The sequence below is a fragment of the Oxyura jamaicensis genome, chromosome 7 (assembly GCF_011077185.1).
Source record: "Oxyura jamaicensis isolate SHBP4307 breed ruddy duck chromosome 7, BPBGC_Ojam_1.0, whole genome shotgun sequence".
Lineage (NCBI taxonomy): Eukaryota > Metazoa > Chordata > Aves > Anseriformes > Anatidae > Oxyura > Oxyura jamaicensis.
The window spans coordinates 19,389,853-19,410,275 of record NC_048899.1 but is presented as its reverse complement, the minus strand read 5'-3'; the positions used below and the strand labels follow the sequence as shown (position 1 = coordinate 19,410,275).

Here is a 20,423-nt window from a genome sequence, read left to right as displayed (position 1 = left end):
TTGCCCTCCAGCACATTGGCTGCATCCTATCCGGTGTCTGTATTCCTGTAGCCCTCCTGCCAACTTCCATGCTCATTTCTTTAAGGCTCTTTGCAAACTTTTGCTGACTGTGGCTTTCAGCTTTTAATAAAGCATTCCTTAACATTTGTAGCTCCCCTTCACTCTTCTTTTTCCCCTCTGCCTTTGCCTGCTCTGGAAACAGTTAAAGTTTGCACTGTTCATTTCTGTCGTGCTGCTTTTTGGAACATCTGTGGTTTGCACATTACACTGCAGTTAAGTCACGATCGCTGGAAGATGAGCAGCCATCCTCTTTTGTTTTAGGGCTCAATAAATGAGAATAAAAAGATGATTGCTGTCATTACATAAGCTAAGCAACGCGTTTACCATGATTTAATCTTCTCAAACTGATAAAATCTCGTCGATTTAATAATGTGAGTTTTCTTGTGGATTATAAATTACAGCTTACTAGTTAAAATAACAACTTACTGCTTAACTGGCTGCTTTGTATCTAGCAGAGAAGTCGGTCCCTCGCTAGGTGGATGCCAGAGCCATTGACTGTTGCTAAAATCGATTCCAGGGATTCCTGTGCACTAAGCATAGGATCTGCTGGTTTGTACAGTTAACAATCAGAGCACTATTGATTTGCCTTCTGTGGCAAACAAGCTGAGTACTGCAATCATAGGGCTATGTCTTAGTGTAATGCAAAGCAGAATCAGCCTAGGAGTTCGGGAGTTGTGTATTCCCTAGCCGGAGGTGCTGTGGGAACTGTCTGCTATTTGTTAGCTGCAGTCTAGAAAATACTTTCCATGCATTCATCTGTCATGGTTGTTTGGAGATGCTATCTCAGGACACTGCAATTCTCTGGGTTCCTTAAAGGCTTCCTATCTACCACTGCCCTTCTATTTCCTAGCAGTCTGCATTTGCCAAAGCCATATGTGCTACCCAACGAGAACATTCATTGCACTGTTCATATGGCTTAAAGTAAAAATATTTTTCCCAATACTCCTTATCTTCCTTATCTCTGCCTTCCACACCATGAATGCTAATGCCATGTCCTATTGTAGTTGTATTTTCCTGTTGTATTCAGTATAATTTCGAAGGCTAAAGCATTTTTTGTCATCTTGCAAATTAGCAAAGGCTCGTTTACTTGTTTTTCCATGTGTCGGTCTGAGTAGCTTTAATAAGGGAAGCTGTGTAACCCTGTGACCCTGTTATTCTCCTGCACGATCTTTCTATCTTCTCAGTGAAATTTACCTGTCAGTATTTGGTACGTGGAGCTGTTTCGTGCTGTGTCATTGTTAAAGAGTAAAATCCTTTTAAAATCTGGGAGATTTTTTTTCCCCTTGTGAAAATCTTACATGTCTTCTTCCATAAAACTTCTCCCAACAGTTCCGGAATGCCAAAGGTGAGCAGTCTAATCAGAATAAGCACGCACTTGCCAAGAATCAGTCTTAAACATATTCTTTTATTTAATGTAAATTATTTGATTCTCCCTTGGAAAGCAGTGCCAGCATGCCTCTCAGCACAGGACACTGCCAGGTAGGAGTGCCACCTCTCTGCTCACTGCCTCCAGGTAGCTGATGATCCTGTCAGGAGAAAAATATTAATGCTTCGCTTTTGTGGCCCTCTCTTTGCTTGCCCCAGGCGGAGGGCTGACTCTTGTCGCTGGAGGAAGGCTGCTGTCAGACTCGATAAAATCCTGGCTGGAAACATTCTGGATGTGAGGAGGTCAGCGTGCTGCTTCTAGCAGGCACTCCAGGTGCCAAGCATCCTCATCCCTACCTGCATTGTGTTATTTACCAGCTCTCTGCCAGGTTTTAAAGAACATGCAGCACAAAACTGCATAAAACTGGTCTTGGTTTTGTCTTTTTGCTTTTTTTTTTTTTTTTTTTCTAGCTATCTTCTGCTACTGTCAGTGAAGGGAGTTTTAATTGTGCCCTTGCCTTCCCATGGCTAGATCGCAAAGCTTGTGCTGTTGTTTTGATACTTTAACGATGAATTATTTTGCATTGATTTGTGTGGAGGAATTTGGTTCTAGTCCAGGTTTTAGAAATCATGGGTTTTCATTATAGCTGCACAATTTTGGCAGTTGTGGTTGTCGCTGGCAGTGTCTAGTCCATCTGGGTTTAGGTAGCTTTACGTGCCGGGGTGGGTTTGTTCAGACAGTGGGTTGTTGCTCCATGGGAGGGGGTTGTGCATCTGCAAGGATATTAATGGGAAAACTCAGGGGAGCTGGAATTCGTATATGACATAATGCAGTTACACGTGACTGTGGACTATTCCTGCTGTTCTGTGGCTGCCTTTATTCTTTACTAGATCATCCTTACAGTTACAGTTTGTACTCCCGTTCTAATCATGTTATTCTCATTCCTCACCACAGTAGTGCCAAAAATCCTCCAAAAGACACCAGGGACAGCGTTGCCAGCCTCCTTTCACCTTGGATAATGGCATATTTTCATGAACTGTACCCTCATATAAATAAAACACGGTCAGTGCTTGCTGCAGGGCTATGTGAGGCCAGAAGCTGTTGGGGCTGAGGAGTGTCAGGGTAGACTTTTCCCTCTGTTACTTGCTTGCTGTGCTGACAGCTATCAAATCTGTTTGTTTGTTTGTTTGTTTGTTTGTTAACAGAAGAAAATCCATTACTGCTTTGCATTTGCAATTATTTTTGTTGTTGTCGTTGAAGTCTTCTCAGTGATAAAATGAGTAAATCTTATTTCAGGACTTTCTGTGGAGATGGATTTATAATGTTGGTGCTGTTAAAGAGCCTGAAGCAGCCTCTTAAGTTTCCTCTTAGGATTTTAATGGCCCTTCATAGCCTCGGTTCTTTAGGAAACTAGGCTGAAAAAAAGTCTCTGAATTGCTTGCAGCATTTGGATGTTGTTCTAATGTGTCTTTGGGGATGAAGGTTTTCCTTGAATTACTTGAGGAATGTCATCTTGTCCACACAACTGAGCACGCCAACTTAATTCCATTAGAAATCCCATTGATAATTAGAGGCAGTTGTAGGTTACAAATTTTGCTGAAATTGCCTCTTAACTATTCATAATTCTGTGCATTTTTTTTTAGTCCTTAAATAGCAAACAGTTCAATATTTTTATCGAACAATCTTAATTTCTCAGCCTTCCCCTTGCTACTGGGCAGGAACCAGGACAAAACGCCAGAACCTGGGCCATGTTCTGGAGAGGACATGGGCATATCCTCTGAAACCAGGTAGGTCCTTGAAAGAGAGAGTTGTCAGCAAGTGGTCTGCCTGTAAATAATAGTGAAAAGGTAAGAAAACAAAGATAGGTTGGAGAATATCTTCAAGCATCCATTTGGGAATATAGGAAACTGAATTTCCCCACCAATCTTCACACTCAAAGTGGAGAAATTTCTGTTTTCTCTCTAACCCCAGTTTGTACCAAACTCTAAGACACAGCCAAGTGGAACCCTGTGCTTTCCTTTCCACACCGTGCAGGTGGATATTGCTGTCTGCTTTGCAGGCTGGGCACTAAATACAGGGAACTGGCAGATTTGGGGTCTTCCATCTCTGCTGGAAGTTTCACGTGCTTTTGTCCTCAGACTATTAATGCTTTCAGAGAGTTAAAAAGTCCCAGAGCTTGCAGCCTGTGTATCATTTCCAATGTGATCCTGCTAAAGACTCTTCCTAAATAATGGCATGGCTAGCTGTGCCCTTATCCTCTCAGCTTTTTATTTCTGTGCCTATATGTAATAAGGGCGTAATTACATTTGGATTTAAGTCTACCTTGAAAATCCATTTTTCTGCATAGCTGGAGAACTGCATTGGAAACGAAATAGGGTTTTCAAATTTGCATTGTTCTTGATCTCTTGTGATCACTTCCAAGTTTGCTTCTAGTAATGTAATTTCATATATCAGAAGATTAGCCCATTTACAACATTATTTGATGCACCTGAATGAAAAGCATGATGCTGGCTTGTGGTGGGTGTTTTGGAGCCTCTAAGCAGACAAATGGCAACACAAACTAAAATTAAAGCTTGGTTAAAAAAAAAAAAAAAAGATTATAATACTTCAGATCTTCTGGTCCAAGTTAATTCATTTAACTCATTCATTTAGCTTCTCTGCTTCTCTGTCGTTCTTTTTTTTGGTTAATATTTTTATGTCAGAGGCATTTTCTGAGCAAGGCATCCATCTTTACGTGCTCTTTGTGCTTAGTTTCTCCTGTTAGGATGGTGGTAGGTTGTTGTTTTTTTTTTCAGACTAGAGTTTCCATGTTGAAAGAAACCTTCCAGCACCCCACCCACAGCTGAAAAGCTGTGGGCTTTCTTTCTTTTTTCTTCATCTTGTTGATGATTTTAAATTTGGCTTTAGGGAACACGTAAGTTGTTGCGTTAGCTCAAGGCATCTGGGTTGGTTCACCTCTTTGTGAGCACAGACTGGATGACCCAGGGGAACATCTCTTCCACCTTTCAGTTAATTGGGTTTCTTCCTGGCAGCAAAAACCTTCCTGGGGGTGTTCCTCGCTGGGTTTTCTACTCTAGATTTACCAGTTAGTAGTGTAAGTCTATTGAAATCAGTCTGAGAATTAGAAATAACATCCACCTACAGTGACTGTTGGCAAACTGGAGTGCAAAGCAGCTCACTTGGATAGCACTCACCAGGGTTGACCAAAGTTTTATAAAAGACATTTCAATATAAAACATTTACATGACATGAAATACTCTACATAAAATTTCATGGTCCATGGATGCTGCATCTTGTCGCTGTGCGTTTCAGAAAGAAAGCTATTCATAAATATGTGGTGCAAAGTGTTAGAAATTGCTCTAAACAAGCATTTTATTTTCCAGATTATGATGAATTATGTGAAATAGCTGCGTTCCTTTGATGGGTGCTGTTCCTTGAAGAAATTGAAAGCAGTTGAAACGTTTTTATTTTGCAAAGTAGTCAGGAGTTTATGGGTATGCCAGAAGTCAAATACCAGCTGTGTGTTACCCAAGTTTATATCCTGCTTTTATCTGAACATTCGTTTCTGCGTTGGTTTGGGTCTGAGCAATGCACTCCGAAAGGTTTTTACTAGAAGGCTGTTTTTTTCTAATACTTTCTCCCATGTTGTATTTAAAAAATAATGCACTGGTGAATTAAATAAGCATTATCTGTGCCCAGTTCCCTGTGCCAAACTTGCTGCCCTTTTGCCAGCAGTTTCCCATCACAGCCGTACATGTGGTTAAGCTTCTCCAGTGTCCCAACCACATCCCTGTAACATTTTGTATGCAAAAAGTGCTGCTAATATTTGAAGAACTCTGATCGTGAATCTTAATTTTTCAGTTAATAGCAGTCAAATTTTAATTACTATTTTCATTTCTAAGCTCAGATGCTCGAAACTTAGTGATGGCTCAAGACAGCTGGAAAATAAGCCTTAGAACAGAGGAATTATTTGAAAACATTTACTTGAAGTTCATTTTGGGTTATCTTCTCAATGCATTTTTGTGTTGGGAAGGTGTTTGATCTGGTGCTGCAGGAGCAAGCAGGCAGGGGGGGCGTTGTGCTGGATGCTCGTACAAGACGAGGAGTCCCCAAACTACACCGTGCCCATCTCACTGCAGGTGGAAAAGGTGGGGAGATGGAATGGAGCGTGCAAAAATGATTTGGGCTGTCACTTTCGTTACATGGTCTAGAGGGAAAACCTGTGCTTCGGCCATTTCCAAAGGCATGCTGGAGCCCGCCTGCATTTTCTTTGCACTACTTCCCGAGGGCTTCACATGTGCTCCTTCCTCAGGGTCAGAGCATTCCCAGAGCTGGCAGTGTCCTTCCCCTGCAGCAGCAATGAGAAGAACTGCCACGGAGAGACAGCAGGTCCCATTAAACATTGTGGCTCCTCTTTCAGTATGATGTGGAAGGCCTTTCAGTCCCTGCTGCCAGGCTTTCTGGAAGAGCCTTCTTGCTAAATTGTTGTTTACACGTCTTTGGGATAAGCTTGACAGCTCTGTTGGGTGGGAACACTTAGGATTGGAGCAGAAATGGTTTAGTTCGTGGCTTGGCCACTGCTAACGAGGCATTTGTGTTTCTTACTAGCAGGCTTTTTACTGCTTGTGGGACCAAAGTGGAGATTCAAAAGGTTGGCTTTACCTCTATGGGGTCAGAACGTGTTGCAGTCCTTCTTTCCAGATAGTCAAATGCCAGGCTCCGTTCTGTAGCCCCACAGCGTAAATACCCAGCTATTAGATGCTTTGAGGTTTTAGGTAAATTCTTTTTAGGAGGTTAAAATGTGGTCATGTTCTTGTATCGTTTTTAAAGCTTGCTTTCTAATTTCTGGCCAATAACATTATGGCCAGAAACATAAAGCTGAAAAGTTTTAATAATAAGCCCCTACTTTGATCTGTCAAGCCCACTGAATGCAGAATGTAGACGATCAGAGTGTGATCTCACACCTTCAGAGTATTGGGAAAGCATCGTTACCAATTTGTTAGCAGTGCAGAAGGATCAGGTTGGTGTTTAACGTTACTGCTAGATTGCAAAACACAAGTTATACCATGCATCTCATCGTGTCAAGTGCTGGATGCCATCATTTTCCCTTTCAATTAAAACAGAATTGAGAGCACTCCGAATTCTGCAGGATGAGTCTTTTAATTTTGCCTCGATCACGTAGCTGCTGTTCCACAATACCGTGAGCTAACCGTCCTTCCTCCGTTTCAGCATGACACATGAAAAAACATCAACGATTCCTGCAAGGCCCAGAGGTGTAATGAAGTCAGAATGCAGATTGCCTGCCACTCATCCCTGTCTGCTGCATGCAAGAACAAAGGCTGATGGCAGTGTGGAGGGGAATAGCAAGCTGTTAGTGACGTGTTGGGTTAACGTACCCTGGTGTAATCTTGCATAAATGAATGGAGATAACAAACAAAATGAAACTTTGCTGTTACTCAAAGAAGGCAGTCTGATGTCTAGCTCCAAGGTGATGGAAATAGCCTGATATTTTGCTAATTGTGCACGAGTTAGGAGATCTGGCACGTCACTTTACCAGCCTGTTTCCTGCTGCCTGCTTGTCAGTAACCTCAGACTCATGACTGACAGCTCTGCACTGCTTGCTCGAATATCTGCCTTCGTCCCATTTAATTTGTAATTCACTGAGGCAGAGCAGCCTCTCCCGTTCCAAAACGACTAGAGGAGCCGCAGATGCAGGCGCACCTGTCACGCAGAAGCAGCATAGGAGCATTTTGGTAGGCACACATCAAAAAGTGGAGTCAAGCAGCATCCTTGAATCAAGCACCATGTTGAGAGCACCTCGTGGTGCTGGATGTGTCTTGATTACAGGCTGTGATTCTTCACTCGCCCTTTGGCACATCCAGAGCTTGAGCCTCTGCCAGCTCCTGTGGATGTGGAGGCTGATGGCTCGCTTGGGCACAGCACGAAGGGATGATGCCTGACAGCAGCTCGCTTGCTGTGTTCTTAGCTACAAAACTAAGCTTGCATGTGGTTCAGACAAACACACTGAATACTTGTCAAAATCTGAAATTTCATTTACTGACCCGTGGAATGTGGCATAAGTGGTAGACGAGAAATAAATGTGTTCTCCTGAAACCTCTTGTCAGCACCGTGCTGCTGTTGACTTCAGGTACCGCCTTGTTTAGCCTCGCATTGGTGTCAGCAGAGGAAACGGATGGATTACAGCTGCCAAGTGAAGTGTTGTCAGAGAGTGGGGCTTTTTTGTGGATTCCAGCCTTGGCAGACTTGTGCAGAAAGTGTCTGCAAACTTCAGCTTGTCATGGTGTGCCGACTACCTTGTCAGCAGTGTAAATACTTGGTAACAAAATGTGTAAAGCCAGAATGTTTAATTCTTCTGGTGCTTAGAAAGAGCCGTATTTCAATAGAGAAGGCATTCACCATGTAACCTGCCAATTGCTCTCTGTGTAATTTATGTGATTATTCAGCAGAACCTGTGAATTAGTTACTGCTTCTGAGTCTGCAGCCCTCCGAGTGCACGAATTGTCCGTAGCCTGCATCCTCTTACCTCTGGTATGATCGAACGCTGCTGGGGTATTAGCATATCGCTCAGCTCAAAACAAGCCCTTTGTAGCTTCCCGAGTGCGTTCACTGCTTGTTGGAGAAAACAACAGCTGCTTCTGATACTTTAATATCATTGAACATATGAACCCAGGAGCTGAAATCCCTCTTGAAAAATAAATGGGAATTACATTTAATAAGAGGAAGAGTCAGTAAACTAGGCTTGGGCGTATTTTGAATATTCTGTTTATTTCATGTTGTCTGAAAACGCACAGATGTCTGTCTGCTGTGCAGCAATGCTTAAATAATTAGATAGTCCTGAAAGACTTAACAGACAGCAACAAGGATGATCCTTTGGTTTAAGACTTATTTTGCTTCTTTGGGAATTAAATTTAACTTTTCACTGCTTGCAGTTTGGGTTGTTGGTTTTGTTTTTCCACTGGCTGCATTCAGGCCAAGCTTTTCACTTTGAGTTCATTTTTGCTATGATGATTAGTAGTAATTGTAAGTGATTCCAGTTTCGGTGCCTTTTAATAGTAACCTGAAGAAATGGTTTTAAAGAAAAATATTACAGATTTGGTGAATGTTGGTTTGCAGCAGAATTCGTACATACGTTTGATGTTTGCTTTTGTGTGAGTAGAACAGGATCTGATGTCTGTATTTATAGTTTGACCATCCAGCATGCAATTCTGAGCAGCTCCTGGGAGACAGGACTTGGAGCTGCACAAATTGCCAGAGCCCTGAAGCAGCTGAGGACTCGTTATCTTGGTAAGAGGACACAGCTACCTGTGTGGCAGAGGTGACAAGGGCTCGGGCAGTCTAAGTCACAGTTAAACTCGAGATCTAATTCCTAGCTCTTATTAAGAACATTACATCAGTGGAAACAAAGCACGCTGATGGAGAGCACGTTGCATTTTTGCTGCTTTGCAGGAGGAAACACAACATGGAGCAGAGATGGAGATGATTCACCCTGTGAAGACAACAAGGCAGTCAGGGGCTGGGCATTCATTTGGACCGTCTTAGTCCTGAATTAATGCCCTGGCATTTAACTTGCATTCTCTTTCCTGTCATTCCCTTAATTTTGACTTGAGTGTGTCTCAGTCTTGCTGTAATGTTCCTCCACAGGCAACCTTTTCAGCCTGCTTTGTCTCTGCTCTGACAAGTTCAGGTCTGAAGAAGCACAGACCTCTTTTCTCTGATGTGGTGCTCATCTTTCGTGTGGGTGCCAAAGGTTCGTGTTATACAGAAAAGATAAAAAGCATGAGAGGAGAAGCCGCCTATTTTATAAACTAAGTTTGACTTTCTGCTTTTTTAAATTTTTCTACAAAATAATTCCCTTTTCTGGTTTTCAGACTGTGACTTAAGTCAGCCCAGTGCTGCACTGACTGCAGTCACAGGCTCTTGTCCTAATGCTTTACTTTCTAACATCTTAGCAACATCACCCCCACAATCTAGTGCGTGTTGTGGTAAACAGAAAACGTTTGGCAAGGAGAATGGTCTTAAGACTGATTCCCTAACAGTACATAACTCTCATGTCTCTCTAGCTGGTGTAAGCACTGCATTCTGCAGGCAGTCCTGGCTGTAATTCCTTGGCTTCAAGGAAATTCTCTCTCTAGTGTGGTTGAAGTCGGTGGCAATCAATTTAACATGATTAATGTAAGTTATTTTAAGTGGGGAGAGATGCAGAATTGCAAGGCACTTCAGGTTTAATTTTTTGATTCAAGCTTCCCAGACTGTAAAAATACAGCTGGGTAGGGGTAGGAGGGGAATTCATCCGTACACTAAACAATCTGGTCTGGAACACATCGGGATACGAGATAATAGCAATTAGGTGTAGAACAAAAGCATTTCTCTGGAGCTGAGAGTAAAGGATTTGAGCTGACAAGGCTGACACTTCCCTGCATCATCCCTCAAGACTAAAAATTAGACTTTTAATAGAATTTCCTTTGTTTGGAGCCTCACTCCGGTCTGGGTATATATGCCAGCCTTGGTGCTGCTATTGCTTTTGAAGGATTTCTGTTTTCTCTCCCTTGGTTTCTCCAATAAAACTGGGATATTGTTTTGGAGACCGTCAGTCTAATATTCCTACAACAGCAGCAAAATAATCTGAAGAAATATAAAATGATGGATTACTGATTAAAATGAGTGAGGAGACACTGGAAAATTTTGCTAGGCAGCTGGCAGGTTACATGAAGAGCTTGTGTTTTTAATTTGACTTGAAGTTGGAGCTCTCAATATAAGTACGTATTTGTTCTTTCTTGCTTAAGCCCAGCGTAACCGAATAAACTGTAAATCTGAATCATGTTAGGAGGGCTGCTCTGCAGCGACAGGTTGTCCAGCACATCAGCCTCGAGGCATTTTCAAAAGGCATTTCACAGAATCACGGCGCTGTTCAGGTGGCAGGGACCTCTGCAGATCCATCTAATCCAGCCCCTGAGCTCATGGTGGAGTCAGCTGGAGAAGGCTGCCCAGGACGGTGTCCTGTGGGGTGTTGGGCATCTCCAAGGATGGAGACTGCAACCTGCTCCTGTGCTCCAACACTCTCACAGTAATTTATTTTCCCAATGTTTACTACTTTGCTTGGCAGTCTTTTTGTAGAGGAACAGGGCTTTGCAGTGGTGCCATCCATCCGTCCCCTTCCCCATCAATCCTCATACCCTTCAAACACACACTCCAATCTCCATCAAACCCAACAGAGCAGCAGCATCTCTAAATCCAGTTCCCATAACCTCCATGAAAATCATCAGCAGGAATAAAGAGAGGATGGTCTGGGAGTGAGCCACCAGGAAAGCCTGTGAGAGCACGTGGAGCTCAAAGTAGAGCTTCGCCCTTCTCCCACCTGCACCTAGGAGGATGGGGAACTGGAGAGAGGAGGGGAGTATCAAGGAAGCTGTATTGTGCTGGGGGGAGGAGAGAAGTAATGATAGCAAAACCTGACTGCCTACAGATCTGCGTGCTATCTTTGCTTGCTGAACGTATGTTTTAAAGCCCGTTCTCGATTTTGCTAGGCGTTCTGTAGCTGTGTGGGTAAGAGCGTGTGGGCTGCAGATAGACTCTTGCACACTGACTAAATGAGGCTTTATTCTGGTCGGGAGAGCTACCCACAGGCTATTCAAACACCGAGGGGAGCCCTGCTGCTTCATACTTGATTACAGGTTCTGCCTGTTTTTGCTTGCTTTTGGCTTTTTCCTTGTTTAGCCATATTTGCATTTGTCAGTAATCAGACTGCAATGCTCATTGTTCTTTTGGGGATTTTTGCACAGCTCACATTCTTTAATTGACAGTTGCACCAACAATAGAAAGACGTATGTTATTCAGATTGCTTAAGAGGTCAGTGCTTTGAAATGACTTCATCTTGTGTTATTAATTCTTCATTGTAAAATTGAGTATCGCATCATAGCTGAGTCTGTGATGTCGCGCTTATTGCTTGGCAAGAAATTACAGTGAAAAAAGGAAGTGCCCAAGAGTTTGCTGTGGGATGCGAGGCTATGGAAGAGAAGAGCTGGAGGTGGTATGAGCACTTCTATATACACACAAAACAGTGAGAACAATAAGATACTCTTAATGAAACTTATTAGCATAAGAAATGTCTTGCCAAATGTGATGATTGATTGCAACAAGACTTCAGGAACCCTTTGGTCTTCGTTTGGTTTCCTGCTGCTGCTTCTCCTGTTGAAGTATGTCAGGACAGCTCGGCAGACAGTTCCTTCTGCAGGATGATCCAATTAATCTTGGAAATGAAACGCTTGAGGACATCGGTAGGCTATAACTTGACCTTTTTACTACCTTTGTCTCTTCTTAAGCAGCTTTGGGCTTCTTGGTACCTGTTTATTTTACCTGAGAGCTCATCTGGTTGTGCCAGTGTTTGTAATACTGATACACCAGGCTTAAACATTTGGATAATTGCTTTGCTTGGCAATCGGGGAGCCTGAAACTGATGGTTTGTGTGTTCAAGTTGCACTCTTACCGAATGCTAAACCTTTCTTTTCAATGCTACCCTTCATAGCACAAACACGTAGCCGATTTGAGCTAGGACAGCCACCTCCATCCTCGATTTTTCTTCCACTGCTCTTCCAGAGAGACTTGGAAAGAGCTACCAAAATAGATCCGTGCCTCCTCAGCTTCTTGATTTGTGTGTGCACCGGGGTCCAAGAATTTAGGACACAGATTGGTATGTTTTTATCTTTAGCTTGTTCAGTGCTGGACTTTGTCAACAGCTCAATTGATGCAATTGGCTCAAGGAAGGGCAGGCAGCAGAAAGGCTGTTCAGCGCGTGTCCAGGCAAGGGTTGTTGTCGCAGCTAACAAGGGGAGGCATGCCCAGATCCTGCTCTCATTATGTTAGCTTCAAGCTGGCATTATCAGGCCCTCATTTTTTTTAAAAAGTTGTTTGCATTGCAGAATATTTGAGTCAACATGTTGCTTAGATTAGTGTGCTCCTGTCCTCGCTGTGCTGCTTTATGTACTCGTGTTTGAGCTTCTCTTGGCCTGGGATCTGGCTTTGTCCGTTGCCTGGTATAACGTTTTCCACTTAACCTCATTCCCTTGCTTAAATTGATAGCCCTGCGCAAGCCCTTGACATCCTGAAATCTCTCTGGCTAATAGGAAGTAGCTGGTCCTGAACATTTTCTTCAGCAGCAGCGCTGCTTATTTGTAACAGCACAAAGCTGTGACGTGATGAAAGTGTGAGGGTTTTTTAACCTCCTTCAAGTAAAATAAGAAGCTCGCATTTATTCTTGGATACTGAACCGAGTATCCATTTCCCAATGTTTTCTAAGAGGTTATGAGACATTGAAGGATTGCTCTAATTAAATGCACCCACAAGTGTATGTGAGGATCTGAAGTATATGTTCACCTTTGGGCAGACAAACCTGTAATCTTACGTGGAGGCCAGCCCTCTATTTGTAATGAATCCCAAAGCACTTGTAACTGATTCAGCTCGTGTTGCATCAAGACTTTCTCACTAATATTTGCTAAGGTAGGGCAAACACCAGCCCTTCTGCCTTAGCTGAAGACTGGCAGGGATTTGGAGCTAGGGGGAAAATCAGAGCTGGTTCTGAGGCGTTCTCGTTATTGTGATATTTGTTGTGAACTGCAGGACTCCAGCAGGTCCTGTTTGTTGGGGACATCACATTTGGGGGTGGGAAGCTGTTAAGCAGCAGGACAGGCTTCACAAGAGATGACCTTGGTCTTCTGCATTAGAGCCTAGCCTTTGCTTTCCAAGATTTACAGGTCAGAAAAGAATCTAGCCCTAGGAAGGCTGAACACTTGAGATTCCCCCCCCAGAAAACCACATCTTTAATTCTTCATCTCGGGATTTTATTGCTCTTTGATTACAGGTGAGCTGCTCTAATACGAACAACAGTACCACCCCAGTCCAAAAGCATCTCTTTGGAAGAATCTCACCCTGTTAGTCATTACATTTATTTATCTCCATTATTTATTGCAGCAAATCCTTTGCTTCCTTTGCACAGCCGACCACCCTGCTTGGTATTTGTTGTTCTTCTTGGAATTGCAGCAGCTGCAGTAGGACAAACGTTGTTTTTCTGTAGCATTCATGCATTTAGAGAATTGCACTGTTTTTTTTCTTGGATTTCCCCACCATTTTATGCTGTCCGTGTTACAGCCTCAAAGCCTTTTCCCACTGAGCACAGAGTGCATTAAGCAGCATGTGTGAATGAGCAACAGCACATCTGCTAATTGAGCTAACAGATGTAAACAGGAAGAAAAGTTACTTTTGGAAAGCTAGAAATATTTATAGGAACCATCATCCATCTTTCCTAACACTGTGATTATGGATGGAGCCTCTTTCTGGTTCACTAGAGTTGATTAAGCTGTTGCAGATGGTTTGACTGGAGGTAATGACAGGAATGCGAAAGAAATGCAGATGTCTTAAAGCTTTTGAGTTACGTGCTTTAGGCAAATAAGTGGCTGCAAAGGAAAGCTTTTGTTTTGGATTCTTTGGGAAAAAAGCACATCTCTAAAACTGAGCAGACTGCGGGTTGTCAAACACAAAGGAGAAGTGCCTGCGCCGAGCCCCATGTGCCCACCAGCCTGGGGAGGTTTGCTTGCCCAGGGCACAGCTCGGATGGGGCATGACTTGCAAAAACTCCCTCGACAGCCCCAGACAGCTCTGATTTCCTCTGCCGTGGTAATTTATCCATTAAGATCTCAGACCTCAGGGATACATTTCCTCTCCTGGGGATGTGTGGCATCCTCAAGGATGGAAGTGCGTTTGTAGCAGCAGTGTAATTGGGCTGATGCAGGTGACTTTCTTTTAGGGCTTCTCTCTCTGTAGCCCTTTCCAACAGGACAGTGCACACCGGTGGAAGTGTAGGCTTGCCTGCAGACACTCAGAAGTCACTCAGGGCAGACTCAGGAGGTTTTCCTCATCTTCAGCAGCCCAGGTGAACCTGTAAGCTGCTTGGTCACAGTCAGGGCAGGACCTGAGTCATTTGGCACTGCAGCCACACAACACAGGACTCACACAAGTCTCCGCTCCTGAGGGAAGGGGGGAATGGCTGTGGGGCTCTTGGACCTTCCTCTTCTGGGGGCTGAATGCAGGTAGGGATGAGCCCTGGCCCTACAACAAGCAGTGGCAATAGCCACAGAGCAGGACTCTGCCTCCAGCCAAGCTGCTTCACGAGTCAAAGGGCAGATTTGGCAAGAACGTCAGGACCTGCATCACTTTTGATCCAGGGAATGATTTTTCTGCTTAGCTCTCCTCAACTTTTTTGGTCCCATGACCTTTGCACGAACCGGACTGAGATGTACTTATCCCCGACTGCCCCAGCGGCTTTCATGTTCTGCCTTCTGATCCATGTCCCGTTTCTCTTCTGACAGCTTCAGATAATGCTTTTTTCCCTTTTTCCGTCCGGCAGGCAGGTAGGTCACTGCCACTGTGCACATCGATTCTGTAACCTGCCTGTCAGCACAGCGGTGTTGGGAAAAGTGCCCAAAGGTTGACGCTGTCAGGGCTGGGTCTGTTAGCTGTGGGAGCCTGCAGGAGATGCTTATGGTCAGGTTTTTCACCCTCCCTTTTTTCTCTGAGCCTTTCTCTATGGAACTAAAATGTAATTAGAGAGCTCAGAAAATGCTCAAAATGGTGTCGAAGCTGAGCTAAATATACCAGTGACGAGGAAATCTTAGCAAGGTAGGGCTGCGAACTGGAAGCGTGCCTCGTACGTGAGATCTTCGGGTTGCTCAAAGGTTTCATTCAGCTCTTCTCTAACTGGGAGTGGGTGTGTGGGGGCTGGGGGGCGTGAATTTTCATTATTTCCCTCAAGGAGGAACAGAAAGGGAAGGTCGTTTTAAATATGCTTCGTAGGGCTAATGGGTGAATCTACCTGATGATTATATCCTCCTCCCAAAACTTCGCACGGGGCTGAGTAATGTCATCTGGCTGTTGCTTGGTTACTGGCACACAAAGACCCTTTTTTTGGACTAAAATGCACTTTAAAACAGAAGGACTTGAAAGCAATCATTTGGGATATAAACCTGGTGATAAACTTTGCATTAAAATAATTTTCTGTTAAAATGGTGGCTTTTTATTACTACTTCAGTGCTTGCTTTATGCAAAGGAGAGCAGGAGCAACGGAGTATTTTTTGTGATCATTTACTTCTTCGTCTCAGTTTGGATTTTCCAGAGTTGTAAATCTAACTATGTGAAGGTGGATCAGAAATAGCACTCCAAAACAGCCCAGTCGTTGCAGTCACCCCAGCGGCAGTAAGCTGTGCATGTTCCTGCAGGAGCCGGGCAGCACGGCCTGCAGCCACGCTAACACACCCCGAGGAGGGTGGAAGAGCCTCCTTGAGGGCAGAAACCAAGGTCAGCGTGAGGAGGAGGAAGAAGAAAAGTTTTGCCAACTACTGTGCTGTGTGAAGGGGTACTCCTAATAGGTACAGCAGGGATAGGGAGCTCAATCTACTTTGTTTTATTACGAAGGTTTATGTAAAAAAGAATCTGAGTTTTACATATTTTTTTTCAGCAAGCTTCTCTGGTTGCTGTCAGAACTTGCATTGAAGTATTTATTGTGTTTGCTTTGGGTACTTGAACAGATTTTTTCCCCAATTAAAAGCTTAATAATAGGAGAGCCGTTAATCAGTACAGCTCGGTGCTGTAGAGCACGTTGGAAGAAGACACAGCCGCTCGTAGAGATGCCAAATCAGGTCATTGTTTTTCCAAATGGTTCTTAATTCTGAAGTGTGCTTCAGTACACTTTTACACGTTGTAGACTGTAATTCTCCTCCGGGGCTTGGGCATGGCTGTTTTCCTTTTGTTCCTGTAATCCTATAATAATAAAAAGATGTGTCATTTGCTCTGAGGTCCTGCTCTGGCCAGCTACTGAGGTTGTTCGTGCCCTCGGTGTAAGGTACGCTGTAGTAACAACTTCTAGAGGTGCCATAGCTTTAGGAATTCGTCTCATTTCAGTGGGGGATGTCTTCAAGACAAGAAGCTCATCAGTTGAGACTTGGGTGAATTGTGTTAGTAACACATCAGTCCATATAACTTCTACCTAGACCCAATTAGACAAGGAGTTGTTTTTCCTACTTCCTTAATGCAAATCATCACGCGCTTCGTGCTGTCTAGTAGGAACGTAGAGCACAAATGGAAATTGTGAAATCTGGAGATGTTTGAAACTGATACTGTTGGCCAGAGTGTCAACTAAAAATATGTTTTTATTTGCTCAAAGTTTACTGGCTAAACTTCTTTGTTTAAATACACGTAGGAGATGTTGGGTGGGATCTGTGTTGCACTACACAGTCCGTGCTGTGGCCCGGTTTTCAGCGAAATGATATTGTAAGCTATGTTGTACGAGCTGTCTGTTACGTACTCTTCATCCAGCAATTCATTTTGAATCTCCCTTCGACTGACTGATCGTCCCAGAGGGATTTTCAGCACACAAAGTGGTGACTCGGTGAGCATTACTCATGCAGCAAATACTCCTTGCAGCACTGCTCGCACGTTCCCCCAGGACCCGTCGTGCTCACGTACCCCTCTGAACTCCCTGCAGCTCGGGGCAGAGCTGCTCTAGGTGTGCTCCAAAGCCGTGTACCATCTCCAGTTTTAGATGGTTTCTTCTCCTACATGGGTTTGAGAGGTGAGCACCTGCAGAGCGGGACTTCTGGATCCCAGAGAGCCCTGACAGCCCCGGTGACACGGGGACAGCTGTGCCGTGCCTCGTCGTGATGCACAGTGCGTAATTCTGTGCTGCTGGGTACTGAGTCCTGCACACAGACGTGCGCAGAGAGGCGCACTGCTCATCAGGAGCTGCTGGGCCACGTGGCGTGTGAAGGCAGCATTACAGCCCCGTAACGAGAGCCTCCTGGCAGCAGCCACGTCCACAGGCAGCAAGTGCTGCTCCCGGGAAGTCGTTTCAGAGAGCCCGGCATTCCACTTGGGAACCACAAAAGGTGCTGGTGGGAGCACAGAGAATGCTCCTGAGCTGCCTGTGGGTGTTGTGGGTCCGGGAAAGATGCAGCTGGCTCTATTACGTGGCCAGTGGTATTTCTTGGCCTTGTGCTGCGGTGGAGGATCAGCCTGTGGTGCTGAGGATGCCCATCATGCCCAGCCAAGGTTTCCAGCTTGATTTGCCATCGTGAGTAACTGTTCCAGTTTGCATCAAGGTAGTCTGCAACTTAGCAGAGCTGAAAACAAGTTCAAAGTGCCACTTATTTTTGGCTGCGTGGTATTTTAACAGGCTCGAGGCATCGGGAGGTTTCTCGTGCTGCAGACAGCCTCAGACCCGGGGACCGCTCCGAGACACGCTGTTTATAAGTAGTCACTTCAGGAACACTTGAGCGTGCTACTCAGCTATCCGAAGTGTTGTCAGAGGATTGGAGTTGGCTGATGCACAACATCTTATTTAAAGCGAAGAAGGCATCAGCTCTCCAGCACTGGTTTCTTTGCACATTTAACGTGTGCAGGCGTGGAGACAGGTATGCGTGCAGCTAAGACGTTACCCCCGAGATTACGTTCAGCAGATGCTGCATCACGCCAGCAGCTGCTCCTTTCTCTGAAGAAGTGCAGGTCACCCATCTCCTGGGCATCTCAGGCGGAAGGGGCTCGTGCAGCCCTGCTTCCTGGCGGCACGCAGCCCTCACGGCCATCCTCGCTGCGCCCGGGGTCCTGGTGTCAGGCATCTCGGGGTGATTTCCTGGAACGGGTGCTTGTAGCTTGTGCCGTCTGCTGCTGTTTCAGCCAAAGCACACATCTGTGCCTCCTGAGGGGAGCTGTTTGTGGTGTTTTTTTTTCCCTAACATGTGTTTATAGGTTTGATTCCCTGTCTGTGGTGGTTTTGGCCTTTAGCTGTGCGTCATGCTTCTTGGAGATTTAGAGCCGTTTGCAGATAGTTTGTGGATATCTCTGTGATGCACTTTGCTAACTGGAAAACAAACTCAAGGAAAGCATTTCTGATGGGGCATAATTCTTCTTCAAGCCTTTTATTTGGGATTGGAGCTGAGATAATCTGACTTTTTTGCTGTTAGAAAGCACCCCAAGCGAGGCATTGCAGAGGAAATGTTCAAAGCTGCTGTGATGTTGGTGTAGAAGTAGGCAACGTTATCTTGTGGGTTCATTTAAGCTTTGACAGTTTGTTCCCATTTTAGTTATTGTGCTGTATATAGTTTCAGGGTGGGTTACTGCACGCCAGTGCAGGGGAAGGCAGCTCCCTGCCTGTCTTTAAGAAGAGCTTCACCCCAGAAGTGACGGCTCGCTGCTTTTCAGAACTTGCTAGCACTGACATTCCGAAGCCATAGCACGTATCGTGGTGCTCTCCTTTCTGCTCTTAACAAAGAAGTGAAAAAGTCCTTGAACAGTGATCAGTCATTATTTCCAAGCAGTGCAAGCTGTCGCTGTCCGTACCCTTGGTGTAACAGGGCTCTCTGCTCGGGGCAGGGTACCAGAGTGCTCGGCATCTCTTGGAAGAGCTTTGCATGCCAGCAAGCCTGGGGCTGTGCTCCCAGACCGGCTGTGATGCTCAGAGCAGTACTGTGCCTCCCTGTGCTCCCGTGGGTCGTGGCTGCAGGGTTTGTGCTCCTCCTAACACAGATCCTTGGCTTGGTGCGCGAAGGATTTGTGTGTTCCATGGCCCATGCTCTCCCAGCAGCTCCAGCACACAAGGACACTGTGTTCCAGGCCTTCTTTGTCTCCTGTGTCGATGTTGCTGTGTTCCCTCTGAACTGCTTTCAGAAATGAAGAACTTGGATTATAAAACTTTAATGCTTTAGGCTGTGACAGATGACAAAAAAGCAGTGACCCATCTTGCTCAATTATGCGCCGGAGCTGAAACACGTGGGCTCTGGAGGAGAGCTGCGGCCGCTGGTTGAGTAGGTGGGATGGAAACAGCACCACACCGGTGCTACCCTGCAAATTCACCGCCACCACGGTCCTCGTTTAGTCCCTCTCTGGCTCGCCCGCAGTAATTCTGCCTCTGCTTCCCTCTAGGAGGACTTCCGAAATAAAGTTGAAGATTACATTAAGCGCTACGCGAGATGATGAAGGGGGATGGATGGCAGGACCACGGTTTCCATGCTGCAGAGTTGTCCTTAACTTCAACAACACCAACAAGAAAACCAGCCCGGATTGTACTAGTCCTGTGTCCATGTTGTACCGAAGAAGAAAACTAACTTCATAACTTGTCCATGTTAAAAGGAGAGTTCAGCATAAATACAGCAAGAAATTGTGTATGTTGGTTGAAAAAAGTTGTTTGCTTACTTTTAAAATGTTTACTCCTCTGAACTGTACTGTATATCCTGTTGATGAGATATGCTTGAGAAGTTACAAGAAATCACTATTGAAATTGTAATTACACACTTTTTTTTAACTCTTGCCTAGTTTGGGGGGAAAAGAAGAAAAAAGAAGGCGGTGTGTTTTTGGAACACTTTGAGTTGGCAATAAAATGGTCTCCTGTGAACCAAATCACAATACTGTTGCCTTTGATGAGCAAAAACAATGGGAGCTTATTCCAAGAGTCACTGAAGTCAGGCTGAGAGCTTGCCCAAGTGCAAGCCCTAACAAAGCTCTAGCTTTGGTATTGAAATTCTGATTATATTTAATGTAAGTCCATCTTTGTCACGAGTTTGGGATTTTTATGTTATTTTCAGCTCCTGTTTGGGCTACAGTATTTTTTTTGTTTGTTTGTTTGTTTCTATTCATTGTGTGAAGTAGTTAAATATAGGCTAATCTGTAACTTAAGTAAATGTGTAGTATTAGTAAAATTATATATATATTATATATATATTTCTGTGAAAATGTAACAAAAGGGAGATTTTTTGTTTAAGAAATCTGCCTTTGGCTTTCAGATCAGGATGTGGTGAGGGCGCATCAGGCGCTGTTGGATCTGATGAAAGTAAATTCAGGCACCACTGCCTGGAGAGCACCTGATTGTGTCCCTCAACCTCCTGCACCCAAAGCGAGTGACTAATAACGCATCTAAGAGTAATACCGCGCTGCACCCTCT

At 44.6% G+C, this 20,423-nt stretch overlaps 1 protein-coding gene and 1 long non-coding RNA gene across 2 annotated transcripts in view; both read left to right on the top strand.

Annotated features, from left to right (window-relative positions):
- Positions 1 to 19,882, top strand: part of UBE2F (ubiquitin conjugating enzyme E2 F (putative)) — a 65,549-nt gene extending 45,667 nt beyond the window's left edge. The window contains exon 10 of the mRNA XM_035331760.1: positions 19,409 to 19,882. Within this exon, the coding sequence (XP_035187651.1) occupies positions 19,409 to 19,459 (51 nt within the window). The 3' untranslated portion in view covers positions 19,460 to 19,882. The remainder of the gene's footprint in view (positions 1 to 19,408) is intronic.
- LOC118169927 lies at positions 5,860 to 13,924 on the top strand. The gene is made up of 3 exons (XR_004752363.1): positions 5,860 to 7,906; positions 7,938 to 12,253; positions 12,287 to 13,924. It is a non-coding gene; the product is annotated as an uncharacterized LOC118169927 (long non-coding RNA).
- Positions 19,883 to 20,423: the final 541 nt, after the last annotated feature.